Genomic DNA, 18,924 nt, shown 5'->3' with positions numbered 1-18,924 from the left:
ATTCTCCCATAGTGACAACCTAGGAACTCAGGGAACTGTGAAGGTGGGCTCAGAAGGGAAAGGAGGTATCAAGGACACCCAATACTGATTTGCAGAAAAATGTCTTGTGTACAATTCCTACCTTGAAGAGGAAAACCTGGTTTTCTCTGCCATCTGCTATTTCTTCTCTTTCTTCCCATTCTCTATTGCTCAGTACCCCAAATTAAGCTGGTTCTCAAGGAAGGTCTGCATAGGTCTGGGAATATGACTCATCATATTGCTGCTGCAAGAATATGGATTATTGGGTCCATTTTGGGACACACTCTTAAGCGATGACCTTCCCACATAAGGCCTAATCTTTCTCCCCGAAGGAGCTCACTGTCCTCAAAGGGCACACTGTCACTGGATTTAGGTGAGACTCAGTTAATGAAAAGGAAACTCCAGGGAACATTTGAGTACCAATTTCCAATATTAATCACCTCCAAACAAAATGTAAATTGATAAGCAAGGGCACCCAGAGGAGGGTTGACATGTACATTTATTTACAAAGTCTAAGGGTATGCTTAGGCAGCAAAATGAGGGAAAGGAAAATTCTAAGGAATGGAAGTCCTTAAGGTTTGGCATCAGACATAGGTGTGGATAGGGAAAGGTTTAGAAGGAGGAGTCTGTTCTGATGAACATGAAATGGTTTTCTGAAGAGGGAGGAATTCACTTGGCTGAAGAAAGATAGAGGTAAAATCGTTTTTTTTTCCTAAATTAAAGTTCATAAAGCATGTCGTTTGAAACGGGCGTTTTTCATCTGACTAAACACTGAGCAATAAATCTCTACGGCATTTCCTGTGGCTAAAGTTGAGATGTAATGAGGATCAGATCATAAGAAGCTGGGAATCCAGATGCAGGACTCTAGGCATGCTGGCAGTCCATGGAGAGTGTTACTGAAAATGCCTTACTAGAGTTGGGGCCTTAGCCCAAGACTGGGATACAGGATGAAGAAGTCCAGAAGAGCCTTCACAAGGCAGCTGCTGAGAGCTGCTATAGAGCGGGAAGCAGGACTAGGGACGCCCTTAGGTTTCTCAGAGTATCTTAAAACATGCTCACCTTCTCCCATGCCCACCTAGTGAACCCCTAATTTCCAAACAAACCCCGTAGCATCTAAAAAGTAACTTAATTCTGCAAAAACGCAGACTCAACTAATGGCAAACTTGGAGCATCTATTAACTCCCCTGATTTTGCACATTAAGTTAGTGAGTATTGCATCGTTTCTAACTTGGAAGACATAAGAATGGAATTTTACTTCCATTTTTGATAGATGATGATCCTTAAAAAAAAGCAATGTGTTTAGAATTTGTTCCCATAGGAATGAACACGTTTTTACTTCACAGTCTCTGGGCCCTTTCTCTGAACCTCAAATCCCCAGGGAAGCCTATATCACCGATTGACTAACCTAGTTTATGAAAGGTGCTTAGTGGGTTAATGCTCTAAGACTTTCGTGGAACTATGTGAAATTAATTAGCCTTGTCAAATTTTATTTGCTTAACTTCTCTCCAACTATATCTTCATGGACCTACTTGAAATTAATTAACCTTGTCAGATTTTATTTGCATATGTTCTCTTACAACTGTATCTTCTCTCCTCCAAGTACAAGTTTTTAATAAGCTTGATTTTAAACAATGCGAGCTAAGAGAATCTGTACAAAGAGCTGGAAGAATTTAAATCCATGAGTTTATTATTAACACAGTAGCAAATATATCAAGGGAACACACCCGGGGAAAAGTGTTTCAAATAAACACAGATCTGCTGGGAGAGAGGTCTGTACCCAATAAGCAAGCTGGAAGAGGCCTATTTGCTTGGTGATGCCCAGCAGATAAGCCTGGCAAACCTCGGTGTGATTGAAGAAGCCAGTTTCATACTAGCCTAGTTCAGGCAAACTACTGACGGGCACCTGCTGCTCCAAGCAATTCTCAGGATGATGGTGTTCGCGTTTTGGAAGGTCTTTCTGATATTAAACTGCCTTGCAGGTAAGGAATGGATCTTCCAATTATCGCTAGCAACCGGAAGTCAAATTGCTCTTTAGACTAAAATTGCAAATTTTTACAGAAATCTTCCTCTCCCAGACTTCCAAGAGACTGTGATTAGTGTGCTATTCTTTCTCTTTTCAGAACTTTTGTTTAGCAAGTATGTTCCTCCGTGTTGATGATTGGGAGGTCAGTCTGCAGTAAAATTGGCTTACACAGCTTCTGAAATATGTTTTCCAGTTGGTTTTCCCAATTTTTTTTATTTAGTTTGAAAGGTGAACAAGGGAATTTACTCAGAAAGCAAAGTTTGTGCTTAAAGATAAGATTTCTGCATTAGCTCACTGTTTTCCCAGAGTTCACCATGATTCACTCACTTTACCACAACAAGCGGAGCCAGGGCTCAAGACTGTGTGAGCGAGCATATTTGTCTCGGTGACGAGAGAGACTCATAAAGCACTCGGTTAGCAAAGATTTCCTCCAAAGTCTGGTTTTCAAGTTGTAGGAATGCATTGCAGAAATTACAGTATGGTTGGTTTTAGGGATTTGAGCAGAACAAAATCATTTTTAGAGACTCAAACTGTTTTGTTTGTTAAGCCCAGAAGAGGTAATTAATTTGGAAAATCCCTTGGCTGAGGTTTTAAAGCAAACGCCATGTGTCTTTTCAATCTGTTCTGATGTTAAGTTAAGTTTGTGGTAGCTACAATAATGTTTATCAAACATTATTTTTCAGTCATGCGTAATGTTAGTCTGTCATTAGCTTACAATTTTATAAGCATATTTAGTGATACGAAAGCCTGCTCAGGATAAAATATGTGAATTGTCAAGACACGCAAACATTAATTATAATAAATTAAAAGAAGGAAATATAATAATCATGGTTACTTCTGAGTTATATAATTAAAGATTTTGATTTTATTTTCCTGATTTTTTATGATTAGGAAAAATACTAATTCTAATATTGTCTTCTGGTTAGTAGTAAATCTTTAAATATCCATTCTTAAATGTTTAAACAAAGATGTTCTATGGAGTCAAAAGTCACCGGAAAGCAATTTTGAATTTATTCCATGATCTTTCCTGGCCATAGAGCCTGAAACGTGTTACTTAGTTACTTTACCTTAGAATTTTGTTTCTATTTAATAAATATGGTAAATCTCTGTCATTCCCTTTGATTGTTAGCTACTTTGGTCAAACCATAAGTTTTCTGCACCAACCCTAAATGAGCACACCTTTTAATTCTTTATTTAAAGTCTTACCCTGTTCTATATTAGAGGTAGGATCATAATAGGTACATGAACGACTTATATTATAAATATATGCATATAAATCTATAATTTTACTGATGATAAATAGAATGGATATTCACTATATTTGAGAATGTGTACGTTTATAAATGAAAATATAATCTTACCACTCAGATTTGAGTAAATTATCAATTTCTCTTTATAGGAATGGATATTGCATTCAAATGGAGCCTATGCCTTGTACCTCATTTTTTATTATTTAAACAATGACTTAGCATGATGCTTGGATCTTGTTTGTAACTTTCAGTAGATGGCCCAATCAGAGTGAGCCATAAACACCTGGATATTTTTAATTAGTGGTGTGGTTTTGTTGTCATTGTTTGACATATGCAGTGTTTTAGCGGGCCCAAAGCAAACTCGGATAACACAGCAGGTGACGTGGAAATGGAGTATAATATCATATCATCCACTGTAGTCGCGTTCGTGTGAACGTCATACAAAAGAAGATTTAGGTAATCTATATGTGTTATTCACAGACATCCAAGTCACTTCACTGTCCTGAGCCATCAGCTGATGGCATGGCTGGAGGAAAACTGATAATGTCTCTCTAAAAGTACAGTTTCATGCTTAACCTGCATTTGTTTCATAGAAAGGCTATTTTTTTGTATCAAACATGTTGCATAGTAAACATGTTGTAAGAAAAATTCCCTACCCCCAAACCCAAACATCTGGAAATGATTTTCATAGTCACATTTAAAATCAAATTTCTGCACAGCTAATCAGAAGACGTTAGTTTAATCAAAATACTTTCAGCGATGTCTGAGGTCTTACTTTAATTTCTATTTCAGCAAAACTAATTTTAGTTAAAACTTTCTCCTGCAAAAATTGATGCAGATCGTTTTAGCTCCATGTGATACGTAATTGTCACCTGGTGGAATATGTCACTCTTGTTTTCATCTAAGGGAGGTATGCATTCAAAAGAAGTAATATATTTGAATGTTGGTTTTGAAATCAAACGCAAAAATTGTATGATCCTTTGGTTATATTATTCTGCAACTAAAAAAAATGAAGCAACTTTACATGGAAGGGGGCAGAAATGAAATCACTTGAAATGCACCCGGCCAGTAGAGCCAATCGGGTAGTATTTGTGCTGTGCACAGTAGTAGTCTACTAATCCTCCAAATAAGCAAGGGCCTTACCCACAGTTTAGGTGCATAATCATCACCAGAATAGAGCACATTTAAACTCTTTAGAATGCTGATTAATTTAAGCATACACGTCTTGAATTATTTTCCTTAGATGATAAACACTTATTTTTAGAAGCAGTCATGTACATTTCAACCACATTCACAGTTTTGCTTTGTTTATTAATTCAATCAAGTCATGGAGGAAGATTGTAAGTCAGGGTTTTGTTTTATTTAAATCAGGTATTAGTCTTCAGCCTGTTACTTATGTGCATTCGGTTAATGTGGGTATTTTTATTTTCTCAATTTTAAATATTGTTTTTCAATAAAAAGTAAATTTAACCCAAAGAAAGAATTCTTTTTCTTCTGATATTCACAAAGCTACCTCCTGGTTAGTACTACGTTTGCCCTATTCATTAACCACATGTGACTATCTAAATTTAAATTAATTCAAGTTAAGTAAAATTACACCATGACCTCATCGGTTTTCCTAGCCACATTCCACGTGGGTAGTGACTACTGAACTGAATGGGGTGGAGCAGAATATTTCCACGTCCACCTCCATCCTCAGCTTCACAGAAAGTTCTATTGGACGGTGGTGAGCTAGAGCATGATCTTAGAGGATTAAATAATATGCAGTAACAGAATGCTTTCTTTCTTTTCTTTACTATCCAGATCTTTATTTTCAATCACACTGTCCAATCCAAAGATACAAGGCTGTTTACAGAAGTGGTTTATTCTATGTACAAGACAGAAAATACAAAAGACTGATCTGAGCTAGTAAAGCACATTTGTGGGGCCCTTCAAAGGGACATAAGAGCCAACTGAAAGAATGGCCAAATGCCAAAAATTGAGAAATTAAAGTGCGCGAGTTAATAAATAACACTTAGATTATAACTAAAACTAGAAACTAAATGCCCGTGAACCCACAATGATATTTTTCCTGTGTAGAGCAGAATTAATGATAATGGAAATCATTTTCATATTCTGGGATAAGAAACACAATATCATTTTGATATATATTTATGTCTCTTATTCTGGAATATAAAAATGATTGGGCAGTTGTATTTCAGGGACTCCGTTATTATGATTGCAGTTGTTTGAATCTCTGCTCTATTTACCTATTGCCATTGTACCCAAGTACTCCCATCTTCAGGCTACTGAACATTCTTGTTATACTTAACTATATGCTTTTAAATATACTATTGATGTTAAAGAATATGTGACATGTGCATAGTTCCTCTAAATGATGTGCCATATTCTATAGATTAGTATGATGTGTTTCAAAATAGAAAAATATTGGTGTTTGTGTCACAAAGCACTGAAATATTGAATTTCCTTAAACAGATGAATTGAACAGTTATGCCATGAAGGAAATATTTTTTAAAGTTTTTACAACTATTTTATGTGCATGAATGTTTTACCTACATGAATATGTGTACCATGTATGTTCCTGGTGCCTATGGAGTTTCGAAGAGGGCGTCCGATCTGGAATGATAGGGATAGTTGTGAGTCAGCATGTAGGTACTGACAAGGATACCGGTGTCTTCTTCTTTTTTTTTTTTTTTTTTTGGTTTTTCGAGACAGGGTTTCTCTGTGGTTTTGGAGCCTGTCCTGGAACTAGCTCTTGTAGACCAGGCTGGCCTCGAACTCACAAAGATCCACTTGCCTCTGCCTCCCAAGTGCTGGGATTAAAGGCATGCGCCACCACCGCCCTGCCCGGCGTCATCTTGAAGAGTAAAAAATGCTCTAGACCACTGATCCATCATTTCTGATGGATCATATTGTCTTATATTAAAATATAAGAAAAATCCATTTCTGAAGGCTCATCAGAAGTGTCAGTATATGTACTTGGTTTTTAGACTCTTGTTTCTCAGTGTTTTATTTTTCTGTCATCAGATTTCTTTGGAATATTCCTGAATCCATTTATATTATGAATTCCATTTATATTACTGTCACTGAAAAGCAATGCTTGTGCTGAGATCATTGAGGGATTGACTTGTCTCTCTGGTCTCCTGGGACCTTTTACCTCTTCTGTACATGTTTCTTCTCACTCTTTAAGAGTTAGGTTGTACAAACAAGACTATTCATTAGTTCTTGATTTACACTTGGAATTTGAAACCCTTGCTTCTGTGGTGATATATACACTTTTTTAGTGCTCATTGGTCTGAGCAGAGATTCTTCCCATGACTTTTTTCCCAATCATAACTCCTTTAATTTCCCACCAGAGCATAATCTTCCAATGTGAAGCAATTATAGGCGCATTTTCTGCCTGATGCTGTTGTTAGTACCTTGATAGCCAAAATACTCTGTTTTTTTATCCTTTTTTTATATTTTTTTTATTAAATTGCTTTTCCATTTTACATACCAACCTCAGTTCCCCTCACTCCCCTTCTCCCATCCTGCATTCACCCCGCAGAAGGGGTAAGGTCTTCCTTGGAGAATCAACAAGGTCTGGTATACTAACTTGAGGCAGGACCAAATTTTAAAAAAATAAATATAATTTATTTTTTCACTTTTTTGTTTGGCTGGTTGGTTTTGTTTTTGTTGTTTTTTTGGGAAAAGGTTTCTCTGTGTAGTCCTGCCTGTCCTGGAACTCCCTGTGTATACCAGGCTGGCCTCAAACTCTGAGATGTGACTGCCACTACCTACTAAGATTAGGGGTGTGCACCACCACCACCTGGCTTCACTTCTAGGGAAAAAAGAAGATAAAAGTGTTTCTGTCTCAGGCCTGTGGGTTAAGTGTCTATTGGGTGAATGAGTTTCATAGTGTCTGGGAAAACCAAGTTATCTTCATTATTATGTTTTCTTTTCTCATTTACTTTTTTACAAACCCAGTGTTTTGGCGATTTGTCAAATCCTCTTCTACTAAATCATTTTCTGTATTGAATTCAGATACCCTGATTGTTTCATTGATTTCTGTAGAGCAGAGAAACCATACACCTGCCTGTGGTTCACTTTATTACAGGGACTTCTGGAGTATGATGTCCTTAAACAACCAAACATATGATATATTCAAACTGTTAAATCTCACAACCAGTGTGTAAATGATGTTCCATGATAAAGTTTAGATTGATGCATGTCAAAGAGATACAAGCCAAACTGAATGAGCTCCAGGTAGTCAGTGCTGAGACATTTAGTCTATTATCATTACGGCAGGAAGCAGTCAATCACTGCACTGGAGCAGTAGCTGACAGCTTTATGTCTTGATTCTCAGGCAGCAGGCAGAAAGAAAGACACGAGGCTTGGCATGGGCTGAGGTTTTTCTAAAGAAGTTTATTTGAAAAATTAAAAATTAAAAACATAGATCTAAGCTCTGTTGTTTGTTGTCACTTTATTAAGGTTGGCCAATGCCTGAAAACTATCTGTTCCTCAGAATTTAAGAATTGTTTATGTTGCTGAATATGGGCAATATGAGCAATAAAATGGTTTGGTGATTTTGCTTTGCCAATTGTTACTGTGAGACAATGTATAGTGTTCTTAAAACTGTCCTATGTAAAGTTTGAAAATACTGTCTGAATTCCAATATGTAATTTCTGAGCTTTTACAATCTCAAATTATAGGCATATGTGTCTCTTATGAAAAATAGGAAATGTTTGAATCAGATTTGTATTGCTTATATCATTGAATTTCATTCACTACCACACTGATAGGCTAGAAATGGCTTTCTGTTGCTTTGACATGGTAGTCAGAGATTGGGACTCTCATTCAACATTGTCTCCCCAGTATTTAGCACGAAATTGATGTTCAACAGATTCCAGTTATATGGGAGGTGTCTGTAATATATCAGAACATCAATGATACTGTAACACATGCATCCCATATGTACAAGTATTTTTTCAGTTAATTTTAAATGGAGAAACAAGAAGTCAAATAAGAGTCAGGTATTGTAGTCATCTATTTCTCTGAAGACTTTTTTCTGCATTGCTGGTGATCAAAATCAGGGCTTTACACATGCTAGCCAAGTACCCTGATCCATATTTTCAGTCCTGAAGACTTTTAATGTATAACTTCATCCTCAATTTCCTTTCCTCTACTTTGAATTATTTTTAAGTAAAATTAGATTATTTGTCTTCCCAAGAAACTCAAATGGAAATTATAGAACTAAAGAAATACAATAATAAAAATAAGAAACATGCTGGTAGACTCAGAAGTACCGCAGAGATGACAGGAAATAGAATCTGTATCTGGTGAAACTATTGTTCAAGAATTAAGGGAAAATAATAATGAGATTCTCAGTCAAAGGGGGAAAATATCTTCATCTAGCAGGCGTACCCTTGAAGAATGGCTCAAGGAATTACTTCTGAAATACAGAAGATTATGATAAAAAGAAAAATCTTAAGGCATTATGGAGGCAAAAGGAACAAAAGAAAGGGCAGAAATATGAATATGTGTATGTGTGTGTCTGCTTTAACTCATAAATGCTATGTGTCATATGTGATAATTGAGACAAAAACTACAGCACTCTCTTATACCATTATCTTGGACTTGAGACAATGACATGTAAATATTGAGAAGGTAAGTGACCCTAAATGTAAATGAAATTTACACATATCACTCCAACTAGTAAAATATTGACACCAGTAGATTGCTATGTGGTGTAGGAGGTCTGTCTGTCTATGTGTTGCTTTTATTGATTAATGAATAAAGAAACTGGCTTGGCCTATAGTAAAGTAGAACTTATATAGGCAGGGAAAACTAAGCTGAATGCTGGGAGAAAAGAGATGGAGTAGGAGAAAAGCCATGGAGCCGTTGCCAGAAACAGACATGCCAAAACTTTGCTGGTAAGCCACTGCCACGTGGTGATACACGGATTAATAAAAATGGATTAAATTAATATATAAGAGCCAGCCAATAAGGAACTAGATCTAATGGGCCAAGCAGTGATTTAATTAATACAGTTTCCGTGTGGTTATTTCGGGAGTCTGGGCAGCCAGGAAATGAACAAGTGGCCTTACTACAACAAATTTGTGTCCATTCACATATTCATAGTGGTTTATTTAATCTTTTATTTTGCAGTGCTGGGAATTGAACTCAGAGTCTTGTGCATGTTATGTGTATTACAGTACTTTAAATTATATCTTCTTGTATAGAGCACACAACCAAACAATAGCATAATGGACGTTTTCCCCCAAGCACCTACAGAACATGGACTAAGAGAAACCACATACTGGGCCCTGAAAGCCTGAATTTAAAATAATGGAAATTGTGCACAGCATGGCATTTCAATATAATGCAACTAAACACAAACAAGTAATGAAGAGAATGAGGTTGTAGCTACTTAGTATGCCTACTTAGCATGCCCAAGTCTCTGTTTTTCATCTTCAACTCCATAAAAAGTTACTGATGTTCCTCAAAGTGGTTTCTTTATGTGTAATATTTCTGTCTACATTTACTCTGTTAAAAATTAAAACAAAAAAATTAGGAAAATATACAACACATATTCCTTTAGTCACCAGATCAGTGACATTATTACCTGTTATTTAGATTTTGGTTCACTCCACTCATAAAAGGATGAAAGTGTAAAAGAAAACTGACATCTTAGTACAACCTTGGATATAACAGATCTCCCAGTAAGCCCCTCACCCCCACCACATACAGTGGTCTTGGATATAGAACTCATCTGGAATTTTTGTAGTTTGGGATTTGAAAGCCCTAGCAAAGCCTTAGCTTCTGACTTATCTAATTTTTCTTAAATAAATGCTCTGTATTCAAGGACGACTGTATCATGGGAAATCTGTATTCAAGGACCACTGTATCATGAGAAATCTGAGTTGGTTCTCCATCCTCAAGCCCTTTAGTGTCCCTGGGCAAGACCGTAAGGAGCTGTGTGTAACCTGACCCATATATGAATTGCTAGTCCAGTGTCACTACCTCACTGTCACCTAGGTTTTGATCATCTTCATGTCATAACTTGTTAGAAACTTAGGAGTTAGAAAGTCTTTCCTGTGTTTATTGTCTGCCTCAGGTCTCCTGTATGTTTCATTCTGCTCTCTTCCCTGTCTTACGGTCACTAGACAAGATGTTTTATATTGTATGATGAAAATGCCATCAGAACATATGTAGTACTAATTATCTGATGCTTGTCTTTTCAGGTCACGTTAGTATGGTGCAAGTGACCATCCCAGACAGTTTCTTGAATGTTACTGTTGGATCTAATGTCACTCTGCTCTGCCTCTATACCACCACTGTGACATCGCTGGATAAGCTCACAATCCAGTGGTCTTTCTTCCACAATAAGGACATGGAGCCAATTTCTGTAAGGATTCTCTAAATTATTCCCACAAAGTAGTTCTTTTTGAAAACTGTTGGGATGAGCATATGAAGGAACAGTGAAATATGAAGGAACTAGTGAGAACAATGACAAAACTTGAGACACAGAGTTTTTAGATAGCTGTTTAGGGAAGACAGTCTATCTGAATGACGTGGTCTTTGTGTTACCTTGTTTATGTTTGTCTGTTATCTCAATTTTGAATAGTCAGCACCATATATATCATGTATTCCAGAATAGCCACAGGCTTTCTCGTATGTGAAGCAAGCAGTAGCTTTTTAAAAGATATCTTCTAAAAGTCTCCCCATTATTTCCAGAAGAATCCAGTTCACATGCCAACCCCAATGACTCTGCTTAATTTAATGACTGGGATCTGCCTATGAAGGGAATTCACTCATTGTTCCAGGTTGAGTCCTGACAATTAGAGATTCCACAGATCAGTGGAGAAGGATCATGGTAGCATTGAAGCCTATGACCCCTATGTAACCGAGGGCAGCATGAGGTTAGAAGATAAAGAATGGAAGGGGTGGGTAAGGGGTTTGGGAGAAGTTGCCAGAATAGGGTGGATGAGCACCTATGGGGAAGGATGATGATTCCACAGGCAAAATGCCTATCGCTAGATTTTCTTCATTTGACTTTGAATAGTAATTATTTTTGAAAATGATCCCAAGAGCTAAAATTGTATTACAGAGAGGTGTGTACATCTGGGCACATGTATATGCAAATGCACATACCATTCGTACCTTTATACATATCTTGAAGAAAAAGATCTCCAGTTACCAGGTTCTCAAAATGATTCATGACCCCAAATAGAGAAGAGACAAGCACCGGTGGGGTGGGATAGTCAGTGGCTCCTGGGTTGGGCTTTGGAGGAAAAGGGAGCTTTGTTCATTAGAAAGATAAGGGAACATGGCCTAGAAGCAGAAGTTGAGGGAGAGGAAAGTAAGCTTGGAGGAACTACATCTTAGCCAGCTAAGCTTCTGCTTAGCTCACTGACTCTTTGTTGGTACTCAATTTCTTTACCTGAGACTGTGAACTTTTCCTTATCAAAGAGCACACTCACAGGGAGAGTCCTTCAGTGGTACCCTGTATTCAGCATTAAACAGTTTTGTTTAATATTGGTTATGGTTAGACAATATTGGTATCACTCCATGCCTCCCTCTCTTTCAAATACAGTAGAATGACAGTACTCATGGCGACAAGGCATATGAAAACACTTAAAAACAGAAAGCCCTCTCACTCTTCTCCCATGCAAGCATCACCATCAGCAGCAAATAATAATACTAATGCAGGCTGGGCGGTGGTGGCGCACGCCTTTAATCCCAGCACTCGGGAGGCAGAGGCAGGTGGATCTCTGTGAGTTCGAGACCAGCCTGGTCTACAGAGCTAGTTCCAGGACAGGCTCCAAAACCACAGAGAAACCCTGTCTCAAAAACCAAAAAAAAAAAATAATAATAATACTAATGCTGCCAGTTTCCATCCCCAAAGTGACCTGGCATGCTTGTGTCAACTAAAAAAGAATTGCTTTTGCCTACAGGTTGTTTTCAATAATCACATGATTTGTTCTTTTAAAAATTTGATTTCTTAGTAGTCCTTTCAACACATTGTCCTTCTCTTTTTTCTAGTGCTAGCTGAATTTAGAGAGACCCCAGCATCTTTTGAGATGTCTTGTGCTTGATACTCAATGCAAAATGTACTCGACTTCCTGGAGGCCAGGCAAAGCGAATCTGAGCTCCAGAGTGCAGATTCTTCACTTTGCATCCCCTGATACTGGAATTTACAGAGCCACTTCTTGATTGAGCTCTAGCCGCTTAAAAGCTGGGAGAGAATTGTGACTAGCTCTGAATTTTTCTTAGGGAGAGACCTCAGGGCATGAAGCCGTAGCCAATTATCGTGCGTTTGGCTTGAGCTCGGGACTTCTCTTAGAACTTTTGAAAAATCTTTTGACAAGTATTTGATGAATTGCTTTCTCTACTTGCCAGATCAAATGAGGTCCTTTTCCCCTGAGCTGCTAGATGAAAGGAAAAATGCTTGAGAGCAGTGCAAAGTCTGTGTGAGGATGACAAGGACGATCAGGGCTGCTTGAGGACAAGAAGGGTGAAAACACCTGCCAAAGCAAAGCTTTCTTTTCTTCCTGTTCTTCCATCTTCCTTCAGCCTCCTTCCCCCGCCCCATTCCCATCACAGCCCCGTTTGAGCCCCTACTCCAAGATAACTGGATTTCCTCGCTTCCCTCCTCTTCTCCCCCTTCTTCCCTCTCATCTCCTCTTCTACCATGCGTACATGGGCTTTTCTTTGGGCTCAGTTTGGAGTTCCAGTAGAAACTTCTGGATGGATATCAGTTCTGCTCCTCACTCTGCCACCTATTTGCTGGCTGGATAACCCTAGACGAATCACTTGATGTTTTAGAGATTCAGATTTTCCCATCTGAAAAATGGGGCTACTTACCTATCTTAACAGCTTTAATGAAAAAAATTGAATGACATTGTTCTTGTGAAACAGTAGGAAGCCTTCTATACTGCAAACATTCAGTTAATATGAGCTATTATCATTACTATCACCATTCATTAAAATTTGATTTTGCAAAATTATCTCATCCATGTCCCAGCTATATCAGAGGGACCAGGAAAACCAGCCCAACAAGATACACTTAGTATAACTATGTAACTCAGCCATGACAGCTCCTCAAGGATTTCCTGACCTTGAACCCCTAATTGCTCTCCCTACCAGATCCCTAATGGCTAGAGGGAGAGCCCAAACCCTTTTCTTCTGCTACTTCTCATTCCTGAGCAGAACTTGTTCAGCTAAGAGTTCATAGACATCCTGAGTTGAGATACTATTTTTCCAAAATACAATTTGGCTTTGACTCCTGGTGCTTTCCCTGCTCATTTTCATGAATTCAGACTTGTGTAGAACATGTTGTAAGTTTTTCTAGTGAATGCCGGTGGCGTATTTGGGGATGCTAAAAAGAAACCACTAGGCTGTAGCGGTAACTCAGTTGGTAGTATGATTTCCTAGTGTGCATGAAGCCCTGTGTTCAGTCCCCAGCACCACATAAAGCAGGCATGGTCACACATGCCTGTAATTCTAGGACTCAGGACGTGGAAGGAGGAGGATCAGAAATTCAAGGTCGCTAATGGCTTCCAAGCAAGTTAAAGGCCAGTCAGTGATACATGAAATGCTCCCTGAAGTCACCGTCCCCCCACACGTATCTGTCATAGAGACTGCTGTTTATATAACATTCTGTGACCTATGAGAGTAAGGTGTTGCTAGACTGACCACTGAGTGATTTAATGCAACTCCTGAGTTGATATAGCAATATAGCATCTAGCATTCGGCTCTCAGATCCACCCGTTTCTGCTCAAACACAGCATGGCTCGCACCCCAATACTGAGGGTATGGAGGAAAAGGCAGTCAGTCAGTGTCTAAATATGGCGCATGCAAGAGACGCACGGGGAAGATGTAGCTGGACCTCTCAGGTAAGAAAACCGATTGATATATACTACTAGACCCCTCCACTAATTGCAGTCTAGGACACTAGCACCTGCCTTAGGAGTGGGGTGGGAGGGTTTACATTTGATTACAATACAGATCAGTGCAAGTCCTATATAAATCTGGGGAAGTTTATTTTGTTGTGGTTTGGTTTTTGATACAGGACCTTGCTATAGAATACAGGCTGGCCTTGAACTTGGAATCCTACTGCCTCAGCCTCCTAAGTACTGGAATTAAGGTGTGTATCATAAAACTAGAAAAGTATGGCCTTGAGAGATGGCTCCACAGTTAAGAGAGCTTGCTGATATTACAGAAAACCTGAATGTGATTCCCAGCAGCCATGTTAGATGGCTCACAATTGCCGGGAACTCTAACTCCAGGAGATCCAACAATTTCTTCCAGCCTCCTTGGGCACCTTCCCACCCATGCAGATAACCCCACATAGATACACACATGTACATAACAATAACTTTTAAAAAATAAAATAAAACCTAGAGAAGTTTTGACTTTACCTTCTCATGCCCATGCCTGGAACACTATTATCTTTTAATTAATTAACTAATTTATTTATTTTAAAACAATCTTTTCTCATTTTACATACCAATCCCAGTTCTCATTACTTCCCCTCCTCTCACTCCTTCCACCTCCCCCCACCCTCATCCACTCCTCAGAGAGGGTAAGGCTTCCTTCCCATGGGGAGTTAACAAAGTCTAGCACATGACTTGAGGCAGGCCCAAGGCCCTCCTCACTATATCCAGGCTGAGCTAGGTATCCCTCTAAAGAGAACTCTCTTAATCCTCTTCCAAAAGATTCAGGGTGGTGGTGGCACACGCCTTTAATCCCAGCACTTGGGAGGCAGAAGCAGGCGGATCTCTGTGAGTTCGAGGCCAGCCTGGTCTACAGAGCAAGTGCCAGGACAGGCTCCAAAGTTACACAGAGAAACCCTGTCTCGAAAATCAAAAACAAAAACAAAATTAAAAAAGGTTCAGGCCCTAGAGCTGCTCTGATCAGGCTGGTGGCCAGCTTTTGCCACACCTCTTCCTCCTCAAAGTCATTGCATTAAATAGCAATTGATTCCGAGGCCTAGAGTTTCTCAGTACCCAGGGCCAGATTCTGTGTTTCATTGAATGTCCTCGCTAGGGAGGTCCCTTTGGTGCATGGAAACTGCTCTTGCCACAAGTTCTCTGATCCTGAGGACAAAAACTATCCATTTGGTCCTCCCTTCAGAAATGTCCTGTGTTCAGAAATACGGAGAGCTTCGCAGCATCCCTCAGGGGGTACCCTTTTCTGGAAACTCACCTGGCACAAGCAGGCTAACAAGGAAGTTTGGGGAGATTTGGTGCCCCTCTGGCCATAGATTCTTCCCTTTCCAGGCTAGCTTGTTATGCTAGAGCTAGAGACGACACTTAGACATGAATAAAATGCACACGGACCCTGTTTAGCGTGGGTCCATTAGACAGTGCTCCCCTAAAGTCCTCCCTCATATCCACAGCATGTCTACAATTTAGACACCTCCTTCCCCTAAATCTATTGTCTTCATATTTTCTGGCTTCTTACATTTTAAAACCATTTTTTCCTGTAGAAAATGGTTCTGTAATCTTGGTGTGTGTGTGTGTGTGTGTGTGTGTGTGTGTGTGTGTGTGTGTGTGTGTGTGTATTCCATCACTTCAGGGAAATTTAATAATGGAGAGGGCATTGATTTTATTGTTTTAGAATCTCTAGCCCCTAGTGACATTTGGTGGGTGCTGGCTTAGAGCTACTAAATGTTCTGCAACACATGCAGCAAAGCCATGCAGCAAATCGTCCCAAATGCTACTGTGGCTGTCAGGGAAGACCACTACAAGGCTTCCATCTCTTCTCACTGGTGTTTATCTGCTCTGGAGTTTACTTCATTTCTGTTGAAGAAGTGCCCCTAGTCAGGGATCGCCCATTAGTTCAACCAAAAATTATGCAAAGCAGTCCCTCAAACGGTGGATGGCTCAAGCAATAACGAGCTGGTGAAATGGGACAAGAGAGCCTTTCCTGCAGTATCCTGTTTCTATTCTGTACAATCCTAGCCTTAGCAGTACAGGCCAGACAACATTCTGGGCCTGAACCCTCTGCTGCTTTCCCACCCTTGCCTAGCTGCTTTAGGAGCAAGGCTGGAAAGCAGGGAGCTGGAAGGGAGGAAAAGGAAAGAATGTGTGGTTTAGCTATGGATGCCCAGGCTTCCATATCTCCCAAAGGAACCTGGAAAGCAGCTCTGGAAGCTAATGGCAGTTAGTAAAGCCCACTCTGACTCCAATGGAAAGCAGATGGGGTCCTTTCAAGCCTTCCTGCTCATACCCCAAGCTTCTTGTTTGGGAGTGGGAGTGCGAACTGGAGGAAACAACTGGCTGCCAGCTGTGCAGCCTTGTGTGACTAGGAACTTGGCACGATGGGCCGAGGAAGGCGGCCGTGTAAAGATATGGAGCAGCCTGCGGCACAGCTGGAGAATGTGGAGTGTTTTGTGTGGCCAAACTGTTCAGTTTTAGAAGCAGCAGACCAGGAAACGGCACCTAACGGGCAGGAGGGAGGAAAGGGAGATGGCCGCAGGCAGTGGAACAGCCCCAAGGGGAAGGTAAATCATCAGCCTTGTCTTGGGCAGGACTGAGAGTGCTACTTAATGCTCACAGTAGGAACCGTGAGACTTGGGTTCCAGGTTTGACTATGAATTGGCTCTCTGACCTTGGGAAGAATCATTTCCTCCATTAGGGCCTCAGTGTCCTCCGCAATAGATGAGAATAAATTCGAATTTGCAAACTGGAGGCTCTGGGCCTGGTTTGGCCAGCAGATATATTGTGATTGGCTAGGCCAGCATTTTGTTTCTATAGGGTATGCCAGCTCCTCCATATACCATGGTCCCCTCTGGCCTACTCCTACTTCTAGACCCTGTGCCACCTTTGTCTCATATGTCCAATATCCAGCAGGCTCCTGAAGGCTCCTGAACTGAGTGATCTCAAAGAGGATCTAGACACTACCAGGCTTCTGTGACTCTACCCATCAGCCACCAGCGTGGCAAAGAGGGCAGGAAGAGGAGACATTGAGATAAAGCGGGACTCTGTCATGAACCTGGGCACAGGCAGCGATGGGTAGAATTTTGAACAAGAACTACTTTAGGAAACATGGGGATGGATTTTCTTAAAGCTAGGCTCCTCTCATCCTTGCAAGGATGCGGCCTGTTGAACACAGGAGGCTTTTCCTTGGCCTCAGTAGCTCTGATCTCCAAACTGATAATACTTTTTCTTCGCAAAGGATGTCAGCCACCTAGTGGTATGGGTCGTGCCTTGGCTTTGTTCAGCTTTAACTTTTTTTTTTCTTACTTAGCTTTGATCTTTTAAGTATTACTCTTTGTGGAAAATGAAACCAACTTGTAGCCCTTCCAGAGTGGTTAGATAAGCAGTTTGAAGAAAACATTCCTTTCTTGTTTTCTTCCTAAGGACAGAGTTAGCAGGGAGGACTTGCCCAAGCAGAATGCCCCTTCTGTACATCAGGCTATCTAATGCTTGGAACTTCCCTTCCCAGACAGCAGCCTAAACTCAAGGCCTTTACTTTTTAGGTCTCCTGTCGTATCCCTGTAGTATCTATCATCTGTGAGGGAAATATCGATTAGACTACAGTGTAAGAAGCAGGATAGAAGGGATGGGGGGCTTTCATAGGTAAGGTACACATCTGAGACCTAGGCCTATGCCACCCTGCCTGGTCTCTGTTGTTGCATCCTTCCATGTCCTAGTCCTTGCCTTAAAAGTATTCTGTAACCTTCATTTCTACAGAATCAAGGTCACTTCACCTAGCTCCTCTAGGACTTCCTGTGGCAGGATTGATGCTGTATCTCACTGTGACTTCATCAGATGTCACAAAGCAGGGCTGGCCTGCCTCCTCTTGGGAGCAGAGGGACTGGTCAAAGGCTTAGGTTAGAAAGGACTGTCTTGATGGCAGCAGGCTGTGTTCCAGGTAAGTGACCACAGGACCTCACGCTGTTCATTAAGAAGTAAATATATTTTAGTGTTTCCTGCCGGGGTAGCACAGTCCTTTATAAGTTAAATCTATCCCTGTCTCATTTGAATACCTTGAGTTAATCGAAGCTTTTTGGGTTCTCTGTCAAACGCATGTCGTCAGGGTTTCAGTTCCAGAGGCATGAATAAATAAAGTATAGGATACTGTATTTAGGGCAGGAAAGAATGTTAGAGGAGACAAAGGAGAGAATAAGTTTCTTTCACTTTAATTATGCTCATTTTTTTAAATTTTCCCTCAAAATTCTGCTTGTTGGTCTTGCTTTAACATTGCCTTTCTGCGTAAAGGGGAAGAGGTTTGAAGTGCACTAGATAACATCTTTTGGTTTTTCTGACTGTTTTCTCTTTTTTAATAGATTGGGTAAAGAGCCCTGGGCAAGGAATTAGGGGAACTGGTTCTACTTCTGCTTAAACTTATTTTGCTTTTGTGTTTCACCCTTTTTTTCCCCACTGAGGGTGGAAAATAAGACACCATCCGTGCCAGGCAAGCGCTCTGCCATTCAATGTCACACCCATCCCTCAACTTACTTTTAATATTTTTTAAATCCTCCCCTGGCTTCAGTTTCTTGTTTAAAGTCAGGCTAATGAAGTAAATGAACTGGAAGAGCCATCTAGAAGATTTTATGAAAATAACTTGTCTCATTAGACTACAGCAATCCCAATTTACGGGACATAAGCACCAATTGTGGAATGGCACACATTTATATTAATT

General features: G+C 40.0%; 1 protein-coding gene across 3 annotated transcripts in view; it reads left to right on the top strand.

The window, feature by feature from the left end:
- Vsig1 (V-set and immunoglobulin domain containing 1) overlaps positions 1 to 18,924 on the top strand; it is a 160,010-nt gene that overhangs the window by 126,213 nt on the left and 14,873 nt on the right. Inside the window, exons 1-3 of one of the 3 annotated variants that reach the window (XM_005367344.3) lie at positions 1,753 to 1,997; positions 10,515 to 10,678; positions 14,061 to 14,168. In XM_005367344.3, the coding sequence (XP_005367401.1) occupies positions 1,946 to 1,997; positions 10,515 to 10,678; positions 14,061 to 14,168 (324 nt within the window). In that variant the 5' untranslated portion in view covers positions 1,753 to 1,945. Of the gene's footprint in view, positions 1 to 1,752; positions 1,998 to 10,514; positions 10,679 to 14,060; positions 14,169 to 18,924 lie in introns of those variants that run through there. The other 2 variants (XM_026789341.1, XM_005367345.3) reach the window with 2 other exon arrangements.

Source organism: Microtus ochrogaster, unplaced genomic scaffold (assembly GCF_000317375.1).
Source record: "Microtus ochrogaster isolate Prairie Vole_2 unplaced genomic scaffold, MicOch1.0 UNK17, whole genome shotgun sequence".
NCBI classification, from domain to species: domain Eukaryota; kingdom Metazoa; phylum Chordata; class Mammalia; order Rodentia; family Cricetidae; genus Microtus; species Microtus ochrogaster.
This window is presented reverse-complemented; position numbering and strand designations above follow the sequence as displayed.